General features: G+C 40.4%; 1 protein-coding gene across 3 annotated transcripts in view; it reads left to right on the top strand.

Annotated features, from left to right (window-relative positions):
* Positions 1-1,532: 1,532 nt before the first annotated feature.
* LOC124789697 (tRNA methyltransferase 10 homolog A) overlaps positions 1,533-20,243 on the top strand; it is a 32,630-nt gene continuing 13,919 nt past the window's right edge. For all 3 annotated transcript variants that reach the window (XM_047257143.1, XM_047257142.1, XM_047257140.1), the window contains exons 1-2: positions 1,533-1,919; positions 2,268-2,433. In XM_047257143.1, the coding sequence (XP_047113099.1) occupies positions 1,615-1,919; positions 2,268-2,433 (471 nt within the window). In that variant the 5' untranslated portion in view covers positions 1,533-1,614. The remainder of the gene's footprint in view (positions 1,920-2,267; positions 2,434-20,243) is intronic.

Raw genomic sequence — 20,243 nt, 5'->3', positions numbered from 1 at the left:
TATGATCGCTGATTCCCTGTTCTGCGTTAACTGTTTCAAATACTTCAGATCTTTTTGTCACCAGAAGGTCTAATATGTTATAGCCACGAGTCGGTTCTCTGTTTAACTGCTCAAGGTAGTTTTCAGATAATGCACTTAAAAAAATTCACTGGATTCTTTGTCCCTGCCACCCGTTACAAACGTCTGAGTCTCCCAGTCTATATCCGGCAAATTAAAATCTCCGCCCAGAACTATAACATGTTGGGGAAATCTACTCGAAATATTTTCCAAACTTTCCTTCAGGTGCTCCGCCACAACAGCTGCAGAGCCAGGGGGCCTATAGAGACATTCAATAATCGTGTTTGAGACTGCTTTAACCGTGACCTTCACCGAGGATATCGGAGGAAACAGTTTCTCTTGTGCCTCCATCGTCCAGTCAGCAGACATCGCCAGAGCAATAGCCGCATAGACACACACGAGCAGCAGGGTGGCTGTGTGACGAACAACAGTGATTTCGAGTGGTCGCGCTAAAAGCAGAGACGTTCCAACGCAGCAGAGTATGACTGCGCACAGAACCCCTTTGGTTTCCTGATTATTCTTAGTTTTTTTATTTAACTACTTCGTGTTCTTTTCTGGAATTATTTTGTTAGTTTTTGTGTGATAGGTAATTTGATTGTGTTTTGTGGATGTAGTGAAACAATAAAAGCCAAGTAACATTCCAAGAATTTCTGCGTTATTTCAGCAATGTATATTAGTAACTTCAATGTAATCTTCAAATTTAGTTCACATGATGTGTTTGCCTAACTTCATTAACAAAAACGTTTCCCTACATGACGAAAACTCTGTAATATCGCGAGAAAATCCATCCGCAAACTGTCTGAAATCGTCTTAATATCTCGCTGCACATAAAAGTAAAATCGAAACATAGTGCAACTCTTGCAAAACATACTGATGCCAGTTCCATGTTTGTACACTGAATAGTTTGCCTGCTTGAGCGAGTTGAATGAAATGTAACATTGTGCGTGCGTTCTTGTGCCGGACACGGCAGATGACACACACTGAGAATCTTCTTAAAGAAGGAGAGGAGGTAGCGAGAAGAAACTCCGTCGTCAGAGAATACGCTTCAAATTTTTTATTCATACGAAACTGAGAACTTCTTCAGAGAATGTTCTTTCGCTCTGAGAATCTTCTCCGGAGGATGCTTCCTTTTTCATTCATACTACTCTATGTTGACAATGGCCCTATACAAATTCACTTGATTGTTGGGTCCGATGTGTGTTTGCTGTCCTGTAAATATTGGCCAAAGTTGGTGCTAGAGTCGGCACCAATGCATGGACGAAGAGTAAGCACTAAGCAGCATTTTGACGTGTGGAAACGCTAACGCGCATGTAAGCTTAGTAATGGGGGAGGTTGAGCACGTGTAAGAAATGCTTGTGGACACCTGCCTTTAGACTGTGGCTTAAATGTTGATCTCCTTCGATTTTAGCATGGATTTGAGTCTCTTTGCTATCTGTGGCCAATGGAATCGATCTTACGTTTTCGATTAGCCTGAACAAATTCGCATCAACGAAAACATGTTGTGATGTTAGTAAATAATTTGTGGTAGGTGGTGAAAAAAAATAGTAATAGCAAAATATGGAAGACAATAAAAAATGCGCCGACATTCAGGATTGCGAATTATCTGAGCAAAAATTCTCAGAAGTGGAGAATAACCAAGTAAAACGTGAAGCCAATGAAATAGATAACCATGACATTAAGAGATTCAAAAACGAGCAAGACATAAAAATAGGAGATTTAAAAGCCTATGCTCAATCTACAGCGTGTGGTAATGATTTTTCAGTGGATGAGAAAAAAATTATTTGGTCGGACGCCGTATCCAAAAAGAAAATGCGGAAACTTCTCAAGATACAGAAGTGGGAGGAAGTAAAAAAGGAGAGGAGGTAACGAAAATTAAAGAATAGAAACGTATTTATCTATAAATTTTTGCAGATTTGCTCCATTTTCTTAACATTACCTGCGGCACAATGAAAATCGCTGCGGATCTCAAGGCCTTCATGAAAATTTGCTTTTGGTGTGTTTCCTGTCGAATGGTGTTTAGAAACAAGCGATACATAAAGTATCTACTGCTGAAACTTGATTTACCGCACTGCAAGACATGAAACAATCTAGTTTCGTGAATAATTATACAAATGCAGCAGGCCTAGAGATATTTTTCGTGAAACATTTTCTATTTTGTGTCAATGATAGGCTATTTGATGTAGTGAGGACAATTTTCTTGTTGTTCGCAGGGCACAAGAGAAAGAACGTGCGAAAAGGAGAAGAATGCTGGCAAGATTAAATAATATAAGTCTAGGACCATCACGGAGCTTTCTGAAAAAATGTACAATGGCAAATAGTAAATGCAAAGTTCGTGTTGTCATAGACCTGTCGTTTGATGATCTGATGTCTGATTCGGTATGTACTGTGGCATATATTAGATTTAGTAACTAAGAAAAAATCTGTTACAAAATTTGTTGTTGCAGTTCAGAGGAAGTTTGGCAGTAATTACTTCTGTAGTCTCATGACATTGAATCGATTGGTGAATATTTTTTTGGTAATTGGGTTCAAGTGTGGCATCCCTCCCCTCTCCCCACACCGAAATTCTAATGTTTATTCTGTGCCATATTGTAAAGTTTGTAAAGTGGATCGAACATATGTATGTGGATCCATGATGGGTAAGTGCTGTAGAGTTTAAAACAGATATTTCAATGCTCTGCAGTGTTATTCTTAGATAATTTACCTTCATGTATATTTTATGTGGTGTATTGCATCTGTTACAGGCTTAAATTTTTGTTATATCTGAAATCTTCAGTGGGAGACCAAACTATAAAGTCCAATATTGTAGATTTTATTGCAAATGGAACTGTTGGAGAACTTTCGTATGTGCAAAATAGTACTATTTAAAAAATGAAAAATCTCCACATATTCATGTGAGCAGAGTTGTATTGTGTTCTGTGATATGTTTGAAGGCATACTGTGTAGATTTTTTAAAGTATGACTGTCAAGTGAGGAATGCAAATGTGGAACAGAATATGAGAAAATAAGACTTTTGTGTCCAGTTTTGATCTGTTGATTGAGTAGTGGTCTACCTTAGAAAAGGCATTTGTGTGTCATTGACATACCTTGTTAGTATTACAAAGAGCAAGAGCAAATGATTGACTCTATGGCTCCGTATGTGCCCTATCCTTTGTTATGTTAGTTTCATGATCCCTATGTGAGATAAATGGTGGTGGCAGGTGCAGATTGGTCCTTCACATGTTGTCAGGTTCATTAATAAGTGTGCTCACAGAGTATGTTGAAGAAAGTAATAGTTCCATTTTCTGCTAGCAGGTGAAAATATGGTGCTGGAAGCCATCAGAATGTGAAATGTTTCCTGTTTTGGTGTCAGTATACTGTTTTGTTGCTTGGCAACATGTGTTGATTTCCTTTGTGAGGTGACTTTTGGTGTACAGGTTTAAGAATGTTGAAGTTTTCCATGAAAAATGCATTGCCTATTGAGAAGAAAGATTATGCACTGTTGCTAAAATTGTTCTATCAGAATGGCAGCAACAGTAGCACTGCATTGCAGAAATATCGCCGACAGAAACAACTGTGAAGAGACCCACGTGAAGAAAGCTGAAAAACTGGTCAATTAGATGGGGAGAGGGAGGTGGCCCATTCCCATGGCAGTTGTTGATGAAGTGGCTGTACCTATAATTGACTATATAACAGATGCCTCAAATTCTGCAGCCAGTGCTTGAGCTGTGTCATGGGGATTGCCTCTCACCTGGTCAACAGTTTGAAAGATTTTGTGATGCATTTTACTCTGGTATTTCTATACAGGACTCAGTGTTTGCACCACTGAGCGAGGTGGCGCAGTGGTTAGCACGCTGGACTTGCATTCAGGAGGGCAACGGTTCAATCCCATGTCCGGCTATTCCGATTTAGCTTTTCTGTGATTTCCCTAAATCGCTCCAGGCAAATGCCATGATGGTTCCTTTGAAAGGGCATGGCCGACTTCCCTTCCCATCTTTCCCTGATCTGATGAGACTAATGACCTCACTGTTTGGTCTCTTCCCCCAAACGACTCAACCATCGGAATGTGCACCAAATGAAGCCCCAAGATAGGCTACAACACTGTCACTTTACCCTTTGTTTTTTGACACCCATGGAAATGGGTGACATGGTTGGGGAATATTCTTCATATGGACGAGGCACATTTTACTCTGCATGGTGCCGTGACTGCACAGAACTGTAGAATATGGGATTCTATGCTGCCACATGATGTGCAAGAACATCCACTGCATGCAGCTTATGTGTAGTGAGGTTTCACAAGCTCCTCCATATTCAGTCTGTTTTTCTTCAAGGAGATGATACCTCTCGAGCCTGTTGGGTGTACAGTGACATCTGCCCATTATAAGGACCTACTTGTATAACATGTGATTCCAGCTTTGCAAGAAATAAATTGTGACCACACCACTATTTTCAAGTTAGGAAGGGGTGACACCACATGTCACTTGTGAGGTGAAAGATTTACTTCAAAAAAGTTTGGTAATGACAGCATCATCTCTATACAGTTTATAGATGTGTGGCCCTCAGGGGCTCAGCCTTCATTTGCTGCGTATGGGCTTGGTGACCCCTGGGTTCTGAACTGGGTACTGGTAAGTACTGTCCTTGATCTTAAAGTGTGCTGTTGATGTGGAACAATTGTTAGCAAGCATTCTGTGGGTAAAGTGCTGCACCTTAGTGTTATAAGGCTTACCTAGGCCTACGGGGCTCTTTCTAGGTATACCCTTATTTCGCTAGCTGCTCGTGGGACCGAGATGGATCCTGCAAAATTTTCTCCTCCTCCTCCTCCCAGTGGAATGGTTGGGCCCCTGGTATGTACCAACATCCAGTCATTCAAGAGTCCTCATTTGACAAGTATTCCAGATTCTGGAGTTGTTAAGAGTAGTTCAATAATTAACAACAGAATGCATGCTGAGGGTTATAATGCATTTTTGATAGAAGAGAGGGAACCTTTGAGAAAGTTTCCCTTTTTACATTCAAAAGGGTTTAGAGGACATCATGGAGACGTTAACATTAGTCAAGTGGTTGCACAATGGGATACAGTTGGTTGAAACCTCCAGTTCCCAACAGTCAACAAACCTGCAGAAAGCGAAAAGCCTTTTGGGAATATGCCATTGAAACTGACCTCCACACAGCGATTAATTACAGCAAAGGCACTATGACATGCAGAAATCTGGTGGACATTCCCAAAGAAGATTGCACACTGGACTCGCATTCGGGAGAACGACGGTTCAACCCTGTGTCCGCCCAACCTGATTTAGGTTTTCCATTATTTCCCTAAATCACTTCAGGCAAATGCCAGGATGGTTTCTTTGAAAGGGCACAACCGACTTCCTTCCCCGTCCTTCCCGAATCTGATGAGACTGATGACCTTACAGTTGGTCTCCTCCCCCAAATCAACACAACCCAAACCAAAGAAGAACTGAAAGTTGAGTGGACCATGGATGGTGGTCTCAAAAAATTGGCTCATTTGTACTGACTTTCAGCAGCTTGAATCTTCCAGAGCACATCAAAGGAGGTTTACTTCATCTCAGTTGATGCCTTTTGTCCCCAACCCATTGTGCTGTTTTAAATGGCAGCACTTTGGGCACAGTACTCTTGGTAGTAAGGGAGAAGCTCCTTGTCGCCACATTTGCTACCTCCTTTGCTTTTGTTCTCAAACAGCCAGTTCAGAAGACCAATGCTGCGACACAAATGGAGGTTGCTAGTGTCAGCAGTAGTATCTATGTTTGTCAGTGCACTTGTGCTGCTGCAGTTTCTTCAAAGCTCATATGTCCTGCCCGGAACATCAGAAAAGGCCATGGTTGCCAATGTTGTGGAGTTCTCTGCTCCTCTAAAGGTGCAGTCTGGTTAAAGGCCGTGGTTGCCAGTGTCGTGTAGCTCCCTGCTCCTCTAAAGGTGCACTCTGGCTCATTGTCCAGTGCTACCACCAACACCTCCATGATTGTGGCTACGAAACCTCCTCAAGCAAAAAAAAAAAAAGTCTGTCAAAGGCAAAGAATCAGTTACTGATGGAGACAGGAAGTAAGTAGGCCAACAGTGTCGATTTATCTCTCTATGATGTCTCTCATGTTTCATGTTCAGAGCCGATGGACTTTAATGTCAGCCTGGGGAACTCATTTCACCCCAAAACTGAGCCTCAAGCCACTACGGGTTCCCCTCCCTGGCGGAAAAAACAGGGCAAAAGTGCAATCCAAATGATAAATGTCTCCCATATTACAGTAGAACATTAATGGGTTCAGGACACATGCAGAGGAACTGAAACTCCTAGCACAGAAAATGCCTGCTGTGCTTGTGCTTGCAGGAAACATATTTTAAAACTTCTAGTGGCCCTGTACTATGAGGCTACACCCTTCATCACAAGGATGTTCTGACTGGGGAAAGGGCTAAGGGACTGGTTGCTGTGTTTGTGAATAACACACCACTCCTCTGCTCTGTCGTTGGTTACTGCCCTACAAAGCGAAAGCTGTTGCAGGTCATGTGGGTCAGTAAATCACTATTTGCTCATTGTGCTTACCTCCACAGGATGTGATGGACACTGAGGCTGTCACAGACCTTATAGAACAACTCCCCTGCCCATTTCTCCTACTAGGGGATTTCATTCCCCATAATGTATTATGGGGCTCGAATTATACTTGCCCTAGGGATTGAGTCTTTGAGAACATCTTGATGTCTCAGGAGCTGTGCATCCTCACCACAGGTAGTTCCACTCATTTCTCGGCTGCTACTGGGTCATCCTTGCCATCAACGTCTCTTTCTGTTCTTCAGCCCTTGCAGACTCTGCTCAGTGGGAAGCAACTGATGACCTTCATTCCAGTGACCATTTCCCACTGTGGATCCACCTACTGGATGGAGCATTACTTGAACAGAAGCGCTGAAATGGATGGTCTGCAGGGCTAACTGGATGCAGTTCAGCTAGGTAGCTGGCTGTGTTTGAACATGTTTGAACACCGTGACACCATCCAAGAATGGGTGGACCACTTCACACAAACAATCCATCATGTTGCTGACTTATCCATCCCAAAATCATTCGGTCACCTTAGGAGGCAACTTGTACCTTGGTGGACTGATGAGTGCCACTCAGCAATTTGGGTCAGGCATTTGGCTCTTAGAATGTTTAAAAACCACACAACAGCAGAGAACTTTAGAGTCATGAGAGCCAAGGCTCGACGTATAATTAAGGTGAGTAAGAAAAGGTCATGGCAGGTGTTCTTGGACTCCCTCAACCATTCCACTTGCTCTACAAAAGTATGGGAAACCACCAGGATGATTTCCAGTAAATACAGTTGTTTACCAGCAGCAGCAGTGCTGAAGCAAAGGTTTCTTCAGGCAATACCCAGAGACATCACTCAGATGATGGCAGAGCATTTTGCAATGACTCCTGCCAAAGCCAGCCAGGATCTGGCATTCCACCACTAACATATGACTTTTGAGAGGGGCAAGTTGGACTTCAGATTCAACTATTTTGAATCTTACAACCGCCCTCTCTCTATACTGGAGCTGGATTTGGCACTGTCTGAGACTCGTGATGCTGCACCTGGTCATGACCAAATCTGGTACTGCATGCTTCTACATTTGCTAACAGCATAATAGGAAATCCTCTTCAGCTGATTTAATTTGATAGGCAGACAGGCTAGTCCCCCAATTCAGGGAGAGAGGCAGTTCGATCTCTCTCTTCAAACCAGGAAAGGACCGCACATGTCGCCTTAACGAGCTGTGTACGAAAGACCCAGCAGTGAACAGTTAAATGTTGTCTGGTCTGGTCTGGTGTGGTTGTCAGATATCAGGCAACTCCTTAGCCACTCTCAGTGTGGATTCCGGAGATTTTGGTCCACTGTTGACAACGTGACCCTGCTAGAGGCAGCTATTCAGCAGGCATTTATACATAAATATCACTGTCTTGGTATATTATTTGAATCAGTACTGCATACGACACTACTTTTAGACGCAGTATACTTGTGAAACTCCATCAATGGGGCTTTTGCGACCACCTCCACATGTTCATATGGTATTTGCTGTCTAAATGGTTGTTTTGGTCATTAGTTTCTGACACACTATTGGATCGTTTTGAGCATGAGAATGGTGTCTCTCAGGGCAGTATTTTAAGTGTTACCCTCTCTGCCATAGCCATAAACAGTATCATGTGTACTTTAAGGAGTCCTGCACAATGTTCCTTATTTGTGAACATTTTGTAATTTTCTGTTCCTCCTCTAGTGTTGCAACAGTGACTCGTCAGTTGCAGATTCAGATTCTTTATTAGTCATTGGCCACATGTAGTGGAATGGGCTTTACATTGATGTACAGTAGCATTTGTTATATTAATTATTGTTCACATTGGATGTACAAATAATTTATCCTATATTAATCTGTGTTACAGAATTGTAATTCTAAGCTCAATTTCTACAATACAAGTATCCAAGAATCCTCTTAAACTGTAGAATGGATTGTTTACCATCTTACTTTTAAAATTATTGAAAGTTGTATTCATTGCAGAATGTGGCAATTTATTAAAAAAATTCAAACAGCTCACTTTGTGAGAGTTACCAGTTTTGTCAGCCTACGTCTAGGAATGTCAATACTTGTTCTATTTTTGATGTGTTATGTTGTTTTTTGTTTATATCAGTGATGCATAGCTGTAAGGATTTACCACTCTCATTATTTTGGCCTTAGTGAATAAATGGTGTTAGTGTTCCCTTGGACCAACCTTAGACATTATTCTTAGTCCGTTTTTGTGAATCAGTAATGTATAACTAACATGAGTGACCCCATACAACAGCCCGTAGGGTATGAAAGTTGGAAAAAATCCGAAGTGAGCTATCCTAAGATATTCATTTCTGACTATATCAGATAATTTCCACGTGAAATAGGACACCCTTGATATCTTTCCGCAGACATGATTAGTATGGAGTTGCCAGTTTTATTTGGAATCAGTATATATTCCAGCCAGTTTTATGGATTTTGCTTCCATGTCTTTAGCAGCAGGCTTTGAGTTGCCTCTGGATTGCACAGTCATTTCTTAGATGTGAACCAGTTTAGTGTTAAGAAGAGTGAGTCCTGTTATTTCTGTCATAACCTTAGCCTAACTCAATCTGTGGTGATTAATGTCGCCCTCATAGCAGAAAACTGACTGAAGCCCAACATAAAGTGGTAGATGTTAATTGCAGAGAGATCATATTCTTATTTTCAAATGCAATAAATATCTGATTAACAGTTTCAGCGACTGCAAAAAAACATGGTGAAACCCATGCTGTCTACAACAAAGAAGGTTATGATTTTCAAAATAGTTTCTAAGCTGTATGTGAAAAATTGCTTAAAATATTTTGGAAAATATTGTAACAATAGACACTGGCCTGTAGTTCTCAGAGAGATGCTTGTCCTCCTTTTTGTATATAGGTATAGCATTTGAAATTTTGAGCTGTTCTGAGAAAACTCCAAATTCAAGGCACTTACTCACAATAAAAGCAAGTGGTTTGGAAATAAGGTGTATTGTTCTTTTTATTGTGTAGTTAGATAGTAGCAGTCCATGCTTTTTGTGTCTAAATTTTGTATTAGTAGTTACTACATCTTTGGGTGTGACAACATCCCAATGGAGTTCATGTACTGTAGAAAGCTGATCAGCAAGTATATCAGTTGCTGTTGTCTTTGACTGTAGACAAGGGTTGTTTTTTAAGTAAGCGCCGTTTTTATTTTTTAAAAAAGATACAAATACTTTTGTAAAAAAACTTTTATTTTCTGATTCTACACACTTTTACCTATTTTTCTACATAGTTGCCTTGTTTATTTATGCACTTGTCATACCGTACAACTAAGTTTTTAATTCCCTCTTCAAAGAATTCGGCCGCCTGCTCCGACAGCCAAGAGTTCACGGCCGCTTTCACTTCATCGTCGTCATTGATGCGCTGCCTGCCAAGGTGGTGTTTCAGGTACCGGAAAAGGTGAAAATCGCTAGGAGCAAGGTCGGGGCTGTATGGTGCATGGTCCAAAACTTCCTAGCCAAAAGAATCAATCAAATCCCGAGTCTTTTAAGAGGTGTGAGGCCTAGCGTTATCGTGCAGGAGCAAAACTCCTTTTGTCAGCATGCCGCGCCTTTTGTTTTGAATTGCTCTGCGGAGCTTCTTTAGAGTTGCACAGTAGGCATCTGAGTTGATTGTCATTCCTCGTGGCATAAAGTCCACTAGCAAAAAACCGCGCCGGTCCCAGAACACAGTTGCCATAATCTTGCGCTTTGACAGCGTCTGTTTGGCTTTGACCTTGACAGGTGAGGTTGTGTGTCGCCATTCCATCGATTGTCGCTGGCTTTCGGGAGTGATATGGGATACCCATGTTTCATCTCCAGTGACAATTTGACTCAACATGTCATCCCCTTCTTCCTCGTAATGAATCAAAAAGTCCAATGAAGTGGCAAATCTCTTCCTTTTGTGGTCCTCTGTGAGATGGACGTTTTGACGGCCATTTTTAAACTCTCTAACCCATTGACGCACTTTACCTTCACTCATTGCATTCAAGCCATAAACTTCTGTTAACTGACGATGAATTTCTGCAGCTGATGGGCTTCTCGCGGTCAAAAAACGTATCACTGACCGTATCTCACATGTGGCGGGCGATTCAATAATCGTAAACATTATAAAGTATCACAGCGATGGCTACACGTCAGCTACAGAGCTGCAACTTGCATCAGTGTGAACGGGAAGGATGCTGGCAAGTGGCGCGGTGACTTATTGCGGCGTCCGCGCGAACAACGGGACTGTACGCGCGAATGGCCCTTACTTAAAAAACAACCCTCGTAATTTCAGATCTTAATTCATTTTCTACAGTAGTAAAGTATTTATTGAGCTCTTCTGGCTCAAGCAAAACACCTTTAGTTTGGGTTGAAGTGGATTCTTGTTTTGTAATATCCCAGGCATTTAGTTGGAGCTCATTTTATGTAAATTTCATAGGCAACTTGTTTGGCAGGTTTAAGTTTGGCTTTATAATGTTTTTCACATTTCAGGTAAGCTTTATAAAATATATCATACTGCCCTGTGCAACATTTGCAATTACCTTTACACATTTTGTACAGTGAAAGTATTTTTTTCCCTGATACTAGCAAGATCATCAGTGTACTATTTAAGCTTTTTACCTTTTTTGTTTGGTTTGGAACTGTTTCTTTTCAGTGGTGAGCAAGAGTTCCATAAATCAATATGTGTCTTCAAGAAATTATTAAAGTGAGTTACAACAGTTGATTTATCCACATCATAGTCATAAACAAAGTCCCAGTTTGTGTTTCCAAGGCAGTCTGGGAAGAATTAAATACATTCCTCTTTCTGACCTCTAACCCATGTCAAGCTTGGCCTCTTATTTGTTGTCATGTATTCATTATCTGGCCGTGCATAGTGATATGTGAGGAGTAGTGGATCGTGATCTGCAAAGCATTCATCTGCTATGCTAACAGAGTATAGATGTTATGAGAAAAGATATTATGAGAAATTATCTGTAATATTGTCCAAACAGCCATTCTCAACTGCTGGGCTATTGTTAGTACAATATAAATTTAAAGATCTGAGTAAGTTTAAAAATGTTTTTGAGTTGGGCTCATCTGAGCCAGATAACTCTATGTTGAAGTAACCACATACTGCGACATTTGTTTTGAGTTTTAAGATTTTTCTTATCATTTGTTCAAATTTCTCAAAAAATAAATTAACGTCACCATTTAGAGATCTAAGCAAACTGACAGTTATGATATTCTGTTTGATGAGTCTGCTAAATTCTCTGCTTAATTCAGAGAAGTATGAGATTACATGTATTTTAGAAAATTTTATGTATTGCCTGATAAATATTGCACCTCCCCTCCCCTCCCCCCATTTTTTCTCCCATTTGTGCACAGTATAGCTGCCAGAATGTATTCATTCGGTATGAAAAATCTACTTTATTTTCTGTAAGCCATTGTTCTGAGATGCACAATATATCACATGTTTTTATCTTACAAAAATGTTTCATCTCTAATAGTTTATTCCTAATACTGTGAATGTTGAGTTGCATGAGGGTAAGTAATTTGTATTTTCTTTTCTTTCTCTGTAAATGATTAGGAACATGATTTTTATGTGAAGTAGTTATACTCTGTGATGATTCTGGAACTAAACTTTTACAATGTTGTCTAAAAAAGAGACTGGATCTTCCTTGACTGTACACTTTGTTGAACCCATTCTTTTGTTTCAAGTCTTTTCTCAATTATTCTGTAAACTTGTTTGCACAAAAAAATGTTTTGATTTGTAATTTAAATGTGGCCCATGTTTGGAATGCAAAGATCAATCAATATCATCTACATCACAATTATCAATCTGTGAACAAAGCTGTATGATCTGAGTGCTTGTTTTGTATACTTCTCTGTTGACGCCTGAGCTTGTGGTTAAATAGTGTCTGTGGGGTATTGTAGCAACAACTGAATTTTTGATTGGTTATATTCTAAGAACTTCTTTATATCTGTAATACAGGCATCCACTTAAACACTTAGCATTATTTGCTTTTGGCCGATATCTTCTGGGACAGTGCTCGTTTTTGCTCCTAGTTTCACGATTCCAGTAGCTGCACTGTCACTATTTATGTCCTTAAATACATTGGTTAATTTCATTCCGTGAATATCAGCCAAAAACAGCATATTGTATTTATTACGTCATGGATTTTTGTTTGAAGAGCCACTGTCATTAGCTGTCAGTTTAGTTTTCCGTTGTTTTGAAAAGTGTTCATTACCATCATTATTAATACTGTAGTCAGTACCTGTGCTGCTTTTGTGACTATGTTTGCCCTGGCTTTTTGTCACTGGTGATACACACATTATTCCTGTACACGCATTATTCTTGTAGGTCTTATTTGAAGCACTAGAATTCTTGTTCAGAATAACAAGCTTGTTATTATTGGCTTTTTTGTCACATGTGAGTCACTTGAACACGGTACACTACTTGTGGGTTGATCACTCTGTGTTGTTAGTTTTTTCTTTACTTCTTCGAATTTCTTTGTGTGGTCTTCATATTTGGAATGTGCTGTAGCCATTTCTCCTTTTAGTGTGTTAATTTCTCCTTCCTGTATGATGCCAAAAGAACTTTGATATTGCTTACAGCTAAGCACTATGTAGATAGTTTTTCTGTTACTATTTTGTGTTTCTTTAAGAGTTCATGTTCAGAGTGTATTACTGTGAGATCTTCTTTTACTGTGTTTATTTCCTTTGAATTTGAGATTTATTTTCACCCAATAACATGATACCAACACTTGCATTTTGTGCATAAAATACCTCTTACTACCTTTTTGGAGCTCATATTACATATGGAATGACTACATAATAACAAAACTGAGAGATGATCTTTGTCACTATCTTTACTCGGAGCCATGTTTTTGTATGCAACTTGCAGTGCAGAGATTAGAGGAGTGGGCTGCAAAGACAGGTTTTCAGTTTTCTGCAGATAAGCCAGGTAAGTGTGGTGGTGGTGGTGGTGGTGGTGTGTGTGTGTGTGTGTGTGTGTGTGTGTGTGTGTGTGTGTGTGTGTGTGTGTTCATTTTAATCATTCTTGTTATATTTTTAATTTACTGACTTGTATATGAGGGACACAGCTCTACATTTTAAAGACTCAATGAGTTTTCTGGGCCTCAGTTTTGATTCCAAGCAGTCGTTGTTGCCACACCTCAGAGACCTGAAAGCCAGAACCCAGAGGGCTATGACAGGGTGTGTCTACACCAGTTGTGTAGGTGTTTCATGCATTCACATCTAGACTATGAGTGCACTGTGTGTGGGTCAGCGAGGCTTTTTTACCTGCAGATCATTGACACTATCCACCACGAGGGGAATGGGCTGGCCATGGATGCTTATAGACCCAGTCCCATCGCCAGCCTTTGTGCTGAGGCTGTGGGGAACCACCACTCACGATCTGGCGACAGCTGCTCATGTTGTGTCAGCCATGTAAGTTCCTTGCAGCTCTGGAACATCTTTCCTCCAGTCATCCATGAGCAACAATGCTCTTTTGGATCTGCATGCAGCATGTGCTGGAGTCACTTTGTGTGGAGCAAGTACAACCCAAAATCCATGCTTTTAATTGCCTGCCACTCTGGTTTCTGCAGATGCCTCGAGTAATTTTAGATTTAGGGCAGCACAGGGGAGGTTTCACACCTGCATATGTTTTCAATACATTATTTTATGACATTTCAACTGAGCATCACAACTCTTCAGCTGTCTTTATGGGTGGGTCCAAACAGGGGTACTTTATTGGTTTCTCCGTTGTTTCCCTTGTCATATCCTTAAGGTCCGATTGCCTTGAGGCTTTTCTATCTTTGACACAGAATTGTGTGACCTTGTGGGCACTGGAACAGATGAGATGTGTTTAGAGCGCTAAATTCCTTGTGTTACGATTCTCTTGAGTGTCCCTCACTCCCTACAATGCTTGTACCCAGCAGATAAAGTCCAGAATATCCAGGATGCCCTTGTCCAACTATAACAGCTGGGAAAGGAGATGCCTTTCTGTTAGGTACCATGGCACATGAGTATTGTTGGGAATGAAAGGGCGGATGTAGCAGCTAAGGAGGCATGTCCTGATCCTTAGTTATTTCAGCGTGCCTTCCCCCTGCATCCTATCACCTTGCTGTTGAGGTACAGAGTCATGTGTTGGTGGGAAGACGAGTGGCTGAAAGTCACAGATAATCAGCAGCATCTGGTAAAGCCCACAAAGTGGCTGTGAAGATGGGATGAGATCCTCCTTATTCGTCTTCGCATTGGCCACAGCCCTCTGACACATGGCTTCTTGTTTCAGTGGTAGGATCTTACAGTGTGTGGTGCTTGTGGCATGCAGACCACCATGCAACACATTTTACTGGCCTGTGTTTTATTTTCAGACCAGAGGGCACCAGCAGATTTTTCTTAGTAAAGGAAGTTCAGTCTAGCTCTTGCTCCATGTCATGGACAGAATTGTTTGTGCAGTAATTATCAGTGTTATTTTTGATGTGTACAACTGGCTGTAAATCTACTCACATGGTGTAGTTAAAATCTTCATTGTTTGGATCAGCTGTTTACAGTCAGCTCAACTACTATTTTTGGTTATTATTCTTATGGCTCTTTTCCGTAGTTGTGTATTTGTTCCCCAGAAAGCAATTGAGTGTACATACGAATAGCATGCAACTAAAAGACACTGGCTGTTACACACTGATGACATTCTGTTTGCAAGTGTATTTGCATGTTCACAGCACCTCCCATAAGAATCAGTCTTCATTCCTAGAAATTTTCTGTTACATATTCTGTAGTGGTGCTATTTCCATTCAATTTGAGTGTGTTATTTTTCCTCTGCAAACTGAAATTCATGTTCAGTGTCACGTTACCACATGTTAACCAATTGTAAATTTCCTTGAGGGTTTCATTTGCTTTCTCTGCAGGGTTTTCTCTTGTTTTCTCAGTGAGTGTATGGTCTAGAAGTGAATCTTTCTTACTGACAGCTCACTAGCATTGTACCATTGCCTATTGACAGCAAATAACCAGCCAACGAGGGCCTGCACTTGAACAGGAAGCTCAAGTCACGTTGCAACTCTGTCTATTGTTCTCATGGCATAGGCAATAGTGTACGAGACTGCTGAACCATTAGCTTGGGTTCAACCTTTACCATCATTTCAAATCCAATTTTTGTATCGCTCTCTCATTTGACTTTAGGAATCCAAATGGAGAACACATTCGGTGACACTGTCTCTGGCAGGTTGCTTGAATTTGTGTGTGCAACAGCCTGATTGGCTAATTTCAGTGCTAATTAACTCGGGCATGGCGCAATGCATTGAATTATTTTCTTAACAATTATTTCTCAGCACAGCCTACCCTGCAACACCCTACAAACTTTTCACACTGTTTCTGACTATCATGTATATAGCTATCATAAGAGAGTGGAACATCCTACTCTTTTTAAATTACTTGTGTCACTTCAAAAGATGACCTTTCATTGCATACAGTGCTGAAAGACATAGGTTTCATCTGCTATTCATTATTCAACGGTCGCAAAATATCAATAGTAAGATGTAGTTACTGGGTGGTGCAGATTACTGCATGTTGTTGATGCTTATGTTTGTGCTGCTAGATAATGTGCGTAATAGCGACCATGTGCAGAGTGCCGCAAGCCATGTTTGGCAGCATTGCCAATACCTGCCTGAAATGCCAAAACCAATCACTTGTCTCATGGACTGTTATATTGCAGTTATCAACAAAGATAATTTTTTTCTCCATGTGTAACACTATTGGGAATGTCATTGGAGTATACAAGGAACAGTATTGGCCCTAATATGCTACCCTGAGGAAGTCTTGGTTCTGGTAAGTGTTTTACTAAAAGTTTAGGCTCTACCCCGTCTGCTAGGTATGATCAGCTACACTTCTTATTCCTAGTGTTTCTAGCATATTTAGAATAATCTTATGGTCAGCAGCAGCAAAAGGTGTGGAAACATTTTAAAATATGCCCGTGACACAATCATCTTTGTCAAGAGCAAGCCGGCCGAAGTGGCCGTGCGGTTAAAGGCACTGCAGTCTGGAACCACAAGACCGCTACGGTCTCAGGTTCGAATCCTGCCTCGGGCATGGATGTTTGTGATGTCCTTAGGTTAGTTAGGTTTAACTAGTTCTAAGTTCTAGGGGACTAATGACCTCAGCAGTTGAGTCCCATAGTGCTCAGAGCCATTTGAACCATTTGTCAAGAGCATGAAGTACTACTTTTTTGAATTCTTTTTTAGCTGATTCTGTACTACTGCCACTTCAGAAACCAAACTGTGATTCACTTGAAAGGTTGTATTTATTCAAGTAATTCATTAATCTGTCTTTCATAATTGATCCTGTTATTGTTGAGAATGAAGCAACAGGGAAATGCGCAGGTAGTTTCAGTGTCTTCTTTCCTTAGTGGAGGTGCAACTCATGCCTGTTTTAAATACTATAAACGTTTTCCTGATGTTCTTGTTACAGTTATTGTGTCTGTTAAGGGAGCGTGTATACAATGTATGCATTGTTTCAGTGCTCACACTGGTACTACATTCAAAACTACTGACTTTTTATTTACTAGGTTTTGTGCAATTTTACTGACTTCATTCTCTGTGGTTGGTAGTAATGTCATTGTACTTGGTGCATAAATACATAGAGGTAATTTGCTAAGTGATGTGGGTAATTTATCCCTTTTTCTTGTCAGTATGTTATTATGCCTCTCTTTGTTTCCTTTTTAATGACTTCCCACACTGCATTGCCATTCTACCCTGCATTGTATAATTATGCCATTAGTTGACTTTTTTTTGCAGCAGTCAGCACTATCTTTTTGTGACTGTGACATAAATTTAAGAATGATGCCTCATCACGACTCTTTTCATGGAACTAAGGTAGGCCCAGTTAAGGGTTTGGTTGGACTTCTTAATACCTGCTGTTATCCATTTGTTTTTGTGAGACATTAATGCTAATGTGGATGAATACTTTTGAAAATGTCTTTTTGAAGTTGAGTTTAAGTAAAGTTCAGAACTTAGAGAATTTCACATTGACATTTGTCTCTCTATACAAGTCATCTCAACTAATGATTGCTAGTTTTCCTGAAAAATTTTGTGTTTCGATTTATAATAAAGTCTTTAGTAGACCTGCAGTTCAAGGAATTTTTTCATACCTGGTTTCACTGTTATTATATGGCAGAAATGGTCTGATAATCCCAGATTTTATTACAGCTACACCACCTTTTTACCTGTCCATGTTTGTGGTCCGATGGTCAATTAAATATGTAAATGTAACAGTAACCCATGTTGCACTGTGAGCCAACAGGGGCATGTCATAACTTAAAGGCTTTTTATAAGGGTGCTAGTAGTATCATTTATGATATTTGTGTTTAATGTTTGTGTTTCCATACAAAATTATGTTGACTTTTGTAACTAAGGCTTAATCTGGAACTTTGTTAATTTATTGATAAAAGTGTCCACATTATCACTGGGTGACCAAAACACACACAGAACGATTAATTTCTTGGCGAGGTCAAGCTCCGCTAATTTGATAGGTGATATTTCAAAGTATTTGTCTTCACATTCTGTACCAGTGACATGTCATGATTTAAATTTTGTTCCTTTTCTGCTAGAAATGCATGATCCTCCATTCTTTGAACTAGTCATATAGGAGAAGAGTCTGCCATTGCATACAAAGGTAATACATGTTGGACAGCTGTGTCTCAATTTCAAATTGCTGCATTTTATTCTTTTTATTGATTGCTTGTTTTGATGAAGTATTATTGTCGGTGAAATGTCCCATTGTATTTATCATATAGTTTAGTTCTCTTTATGATATATAGTATGTGTGTGACTTATTGTTTTAAAATGTATCTTGTGAGGGATTATTTCAGAATTTTTGAGTCTGCTGGAGATACTCTTGGGCAGGGTAACATAATGTCTGTTTTTTTTTTTTTTTTTTCTAAAGAAAGACCTACATCTCCTACTCATTACAACAGGTATTTGACCATGCGTGACCTTAGATCCACCCCTTTGCTTTCATGAATCAGTTATACCAGTCTTTGTTTCACAGTCCTGTTTAGGTGTAGACCACATCTAGTGAAACTCCATCTATTGAGAGCCCCGACTGGTATCAGAGCAACATGCACAAAGTCATAAACCCACATTAATCCACCTCACAGCTCCATTAACGCATGGCCAACTATGACGTTGGAACAGCTCAACAAAGTGTAAATTGGTGCCATGGTCGGGGAAGCTATTTTGTTCAGCTGCACATCTGTGTCACAAACCTCATCCCTGTCCAAACCGATTGCCACACAACTCTCTATCACTACAGGGTCCTCTTTTGAAAAATCCGTACATAAAGCCCCTAAGTCCTCTATCACTTCACTTAGCCCTGCATTGAATTTGAAAATGTTGGTGACCTGGGATGCTGCCTCTAAGCTTTCCTGCAACTGAGGGCCTGCACTTCAAACAAACACTGCTGTAACCTCTGCATTCACAAGGGGTGTGCAGAGTTTTCTGCAAGGTTGAATGAACATAAACAAAACTTGTTTTGCTGTAAATCCTCTGCAGTTCAGCAGTGTAGCTCTACATACCTATTTTATGGTTTGTCACTTACATTTTTTTATTTGTTACCTGCCGTCTCTCCCCTGAAGATTTATCAAAGGTACAGTAATTTGTTTCGTGTATGTTACCCTTGAGTGACTCATATTAGTTACGGTCTTTATGTAGGATGGTTTTCACAATCCAGTGTTGCACCCCGTTCAAGTGTATTGTGGACAGGAAGGAAACCAGTGCCGCACACCTACACTCCCAGTTACAGACATTTTAATCAAACTGTACCTGTAATTGCATACTTCTGTGGCTGTTGTCACAGTCAATAAAATTCTTCTGACTACACTGTCAATATGTAAAATTCTCCAATATTTCGGCCATTGTTGCAAATGACGTTCCTCAGAGTATTTTTGCTAACTACTGAATGAGAATCCACGAATATATAAGATCTAAAACTTTTCTCACTCCGCAGTTAACAAAAACATGTTGAGGAAGGCTATTTACAACAATGGTCAAAATGTTGGAGAATTTTACGTATTGACAGTGCACTCACATATCACAAAAAATTTTATTGACAGAAAATGTACCTGATGTGGCTCAGAGAAATGTAATATTTAATTATGCAGGGTGCGATTCAAAAGTTTCAAGACTTAACTCAGAACTAGAAATTTGTTGGACTTTTAAGCACTGTGGACTAAAATTCTTCAAAATATGATCCTTCAGCATCAACATAGCACTGCCAGTGCATCTTCGCCTGTTCGTAGCCCTTCTGGAAGGCCTCTTGCGTCATGCTGTCAAGGGCTGTCATCGAAGCCTGTTGGATGGCGTCGATGGAGGCGAATCACTTCCCTTTTAGGCCTGTCTTGATTCGGGGGAGAGGAAAAAGTCACTTGGAGCCAAGATGGGGCTGTAGGGTGGCTGCGTCAGTGTTGTCACGTTGAACTTGACAAAAACTTCGGCGGCAGCGCGCGACATGTGAGCGGGCGCATTGTTGTAGTGGAGAATCCAATCGCCCTTGATCGCCGGGCAGATGCGGTGAACTCGATCCCTCAAGCAGCAGAGCACTCCAGTGTAAAAGTCACCTGTGACAGTCCATCCACGAGCAACAAACTCCTTGTGAATCGCTCCTTTACCAAAAAAAGAAAACAATCAGCAGTCGTTGTCTTCAACAT

Source organism: Schistocerca piceifrons, chromosome 3, assembly GCF_021461385.2.
Source record: "Schistocerca piceifrons isolate TAMUIC-IGC-003096 chromosome 3, iqSchPice1.1, whole genome shotgun sequence".
In the NCBI taxonomy this organism is placed as follows: Eukaryota; Metazoa; Arthropoda; class Insecta; order Orthoptera; family Acrididae; genus Schistocerca; species Schistocerca piceifrons.
This window is presented reverse-complemented; position numbering and strand designations above follow the sequence as displayed.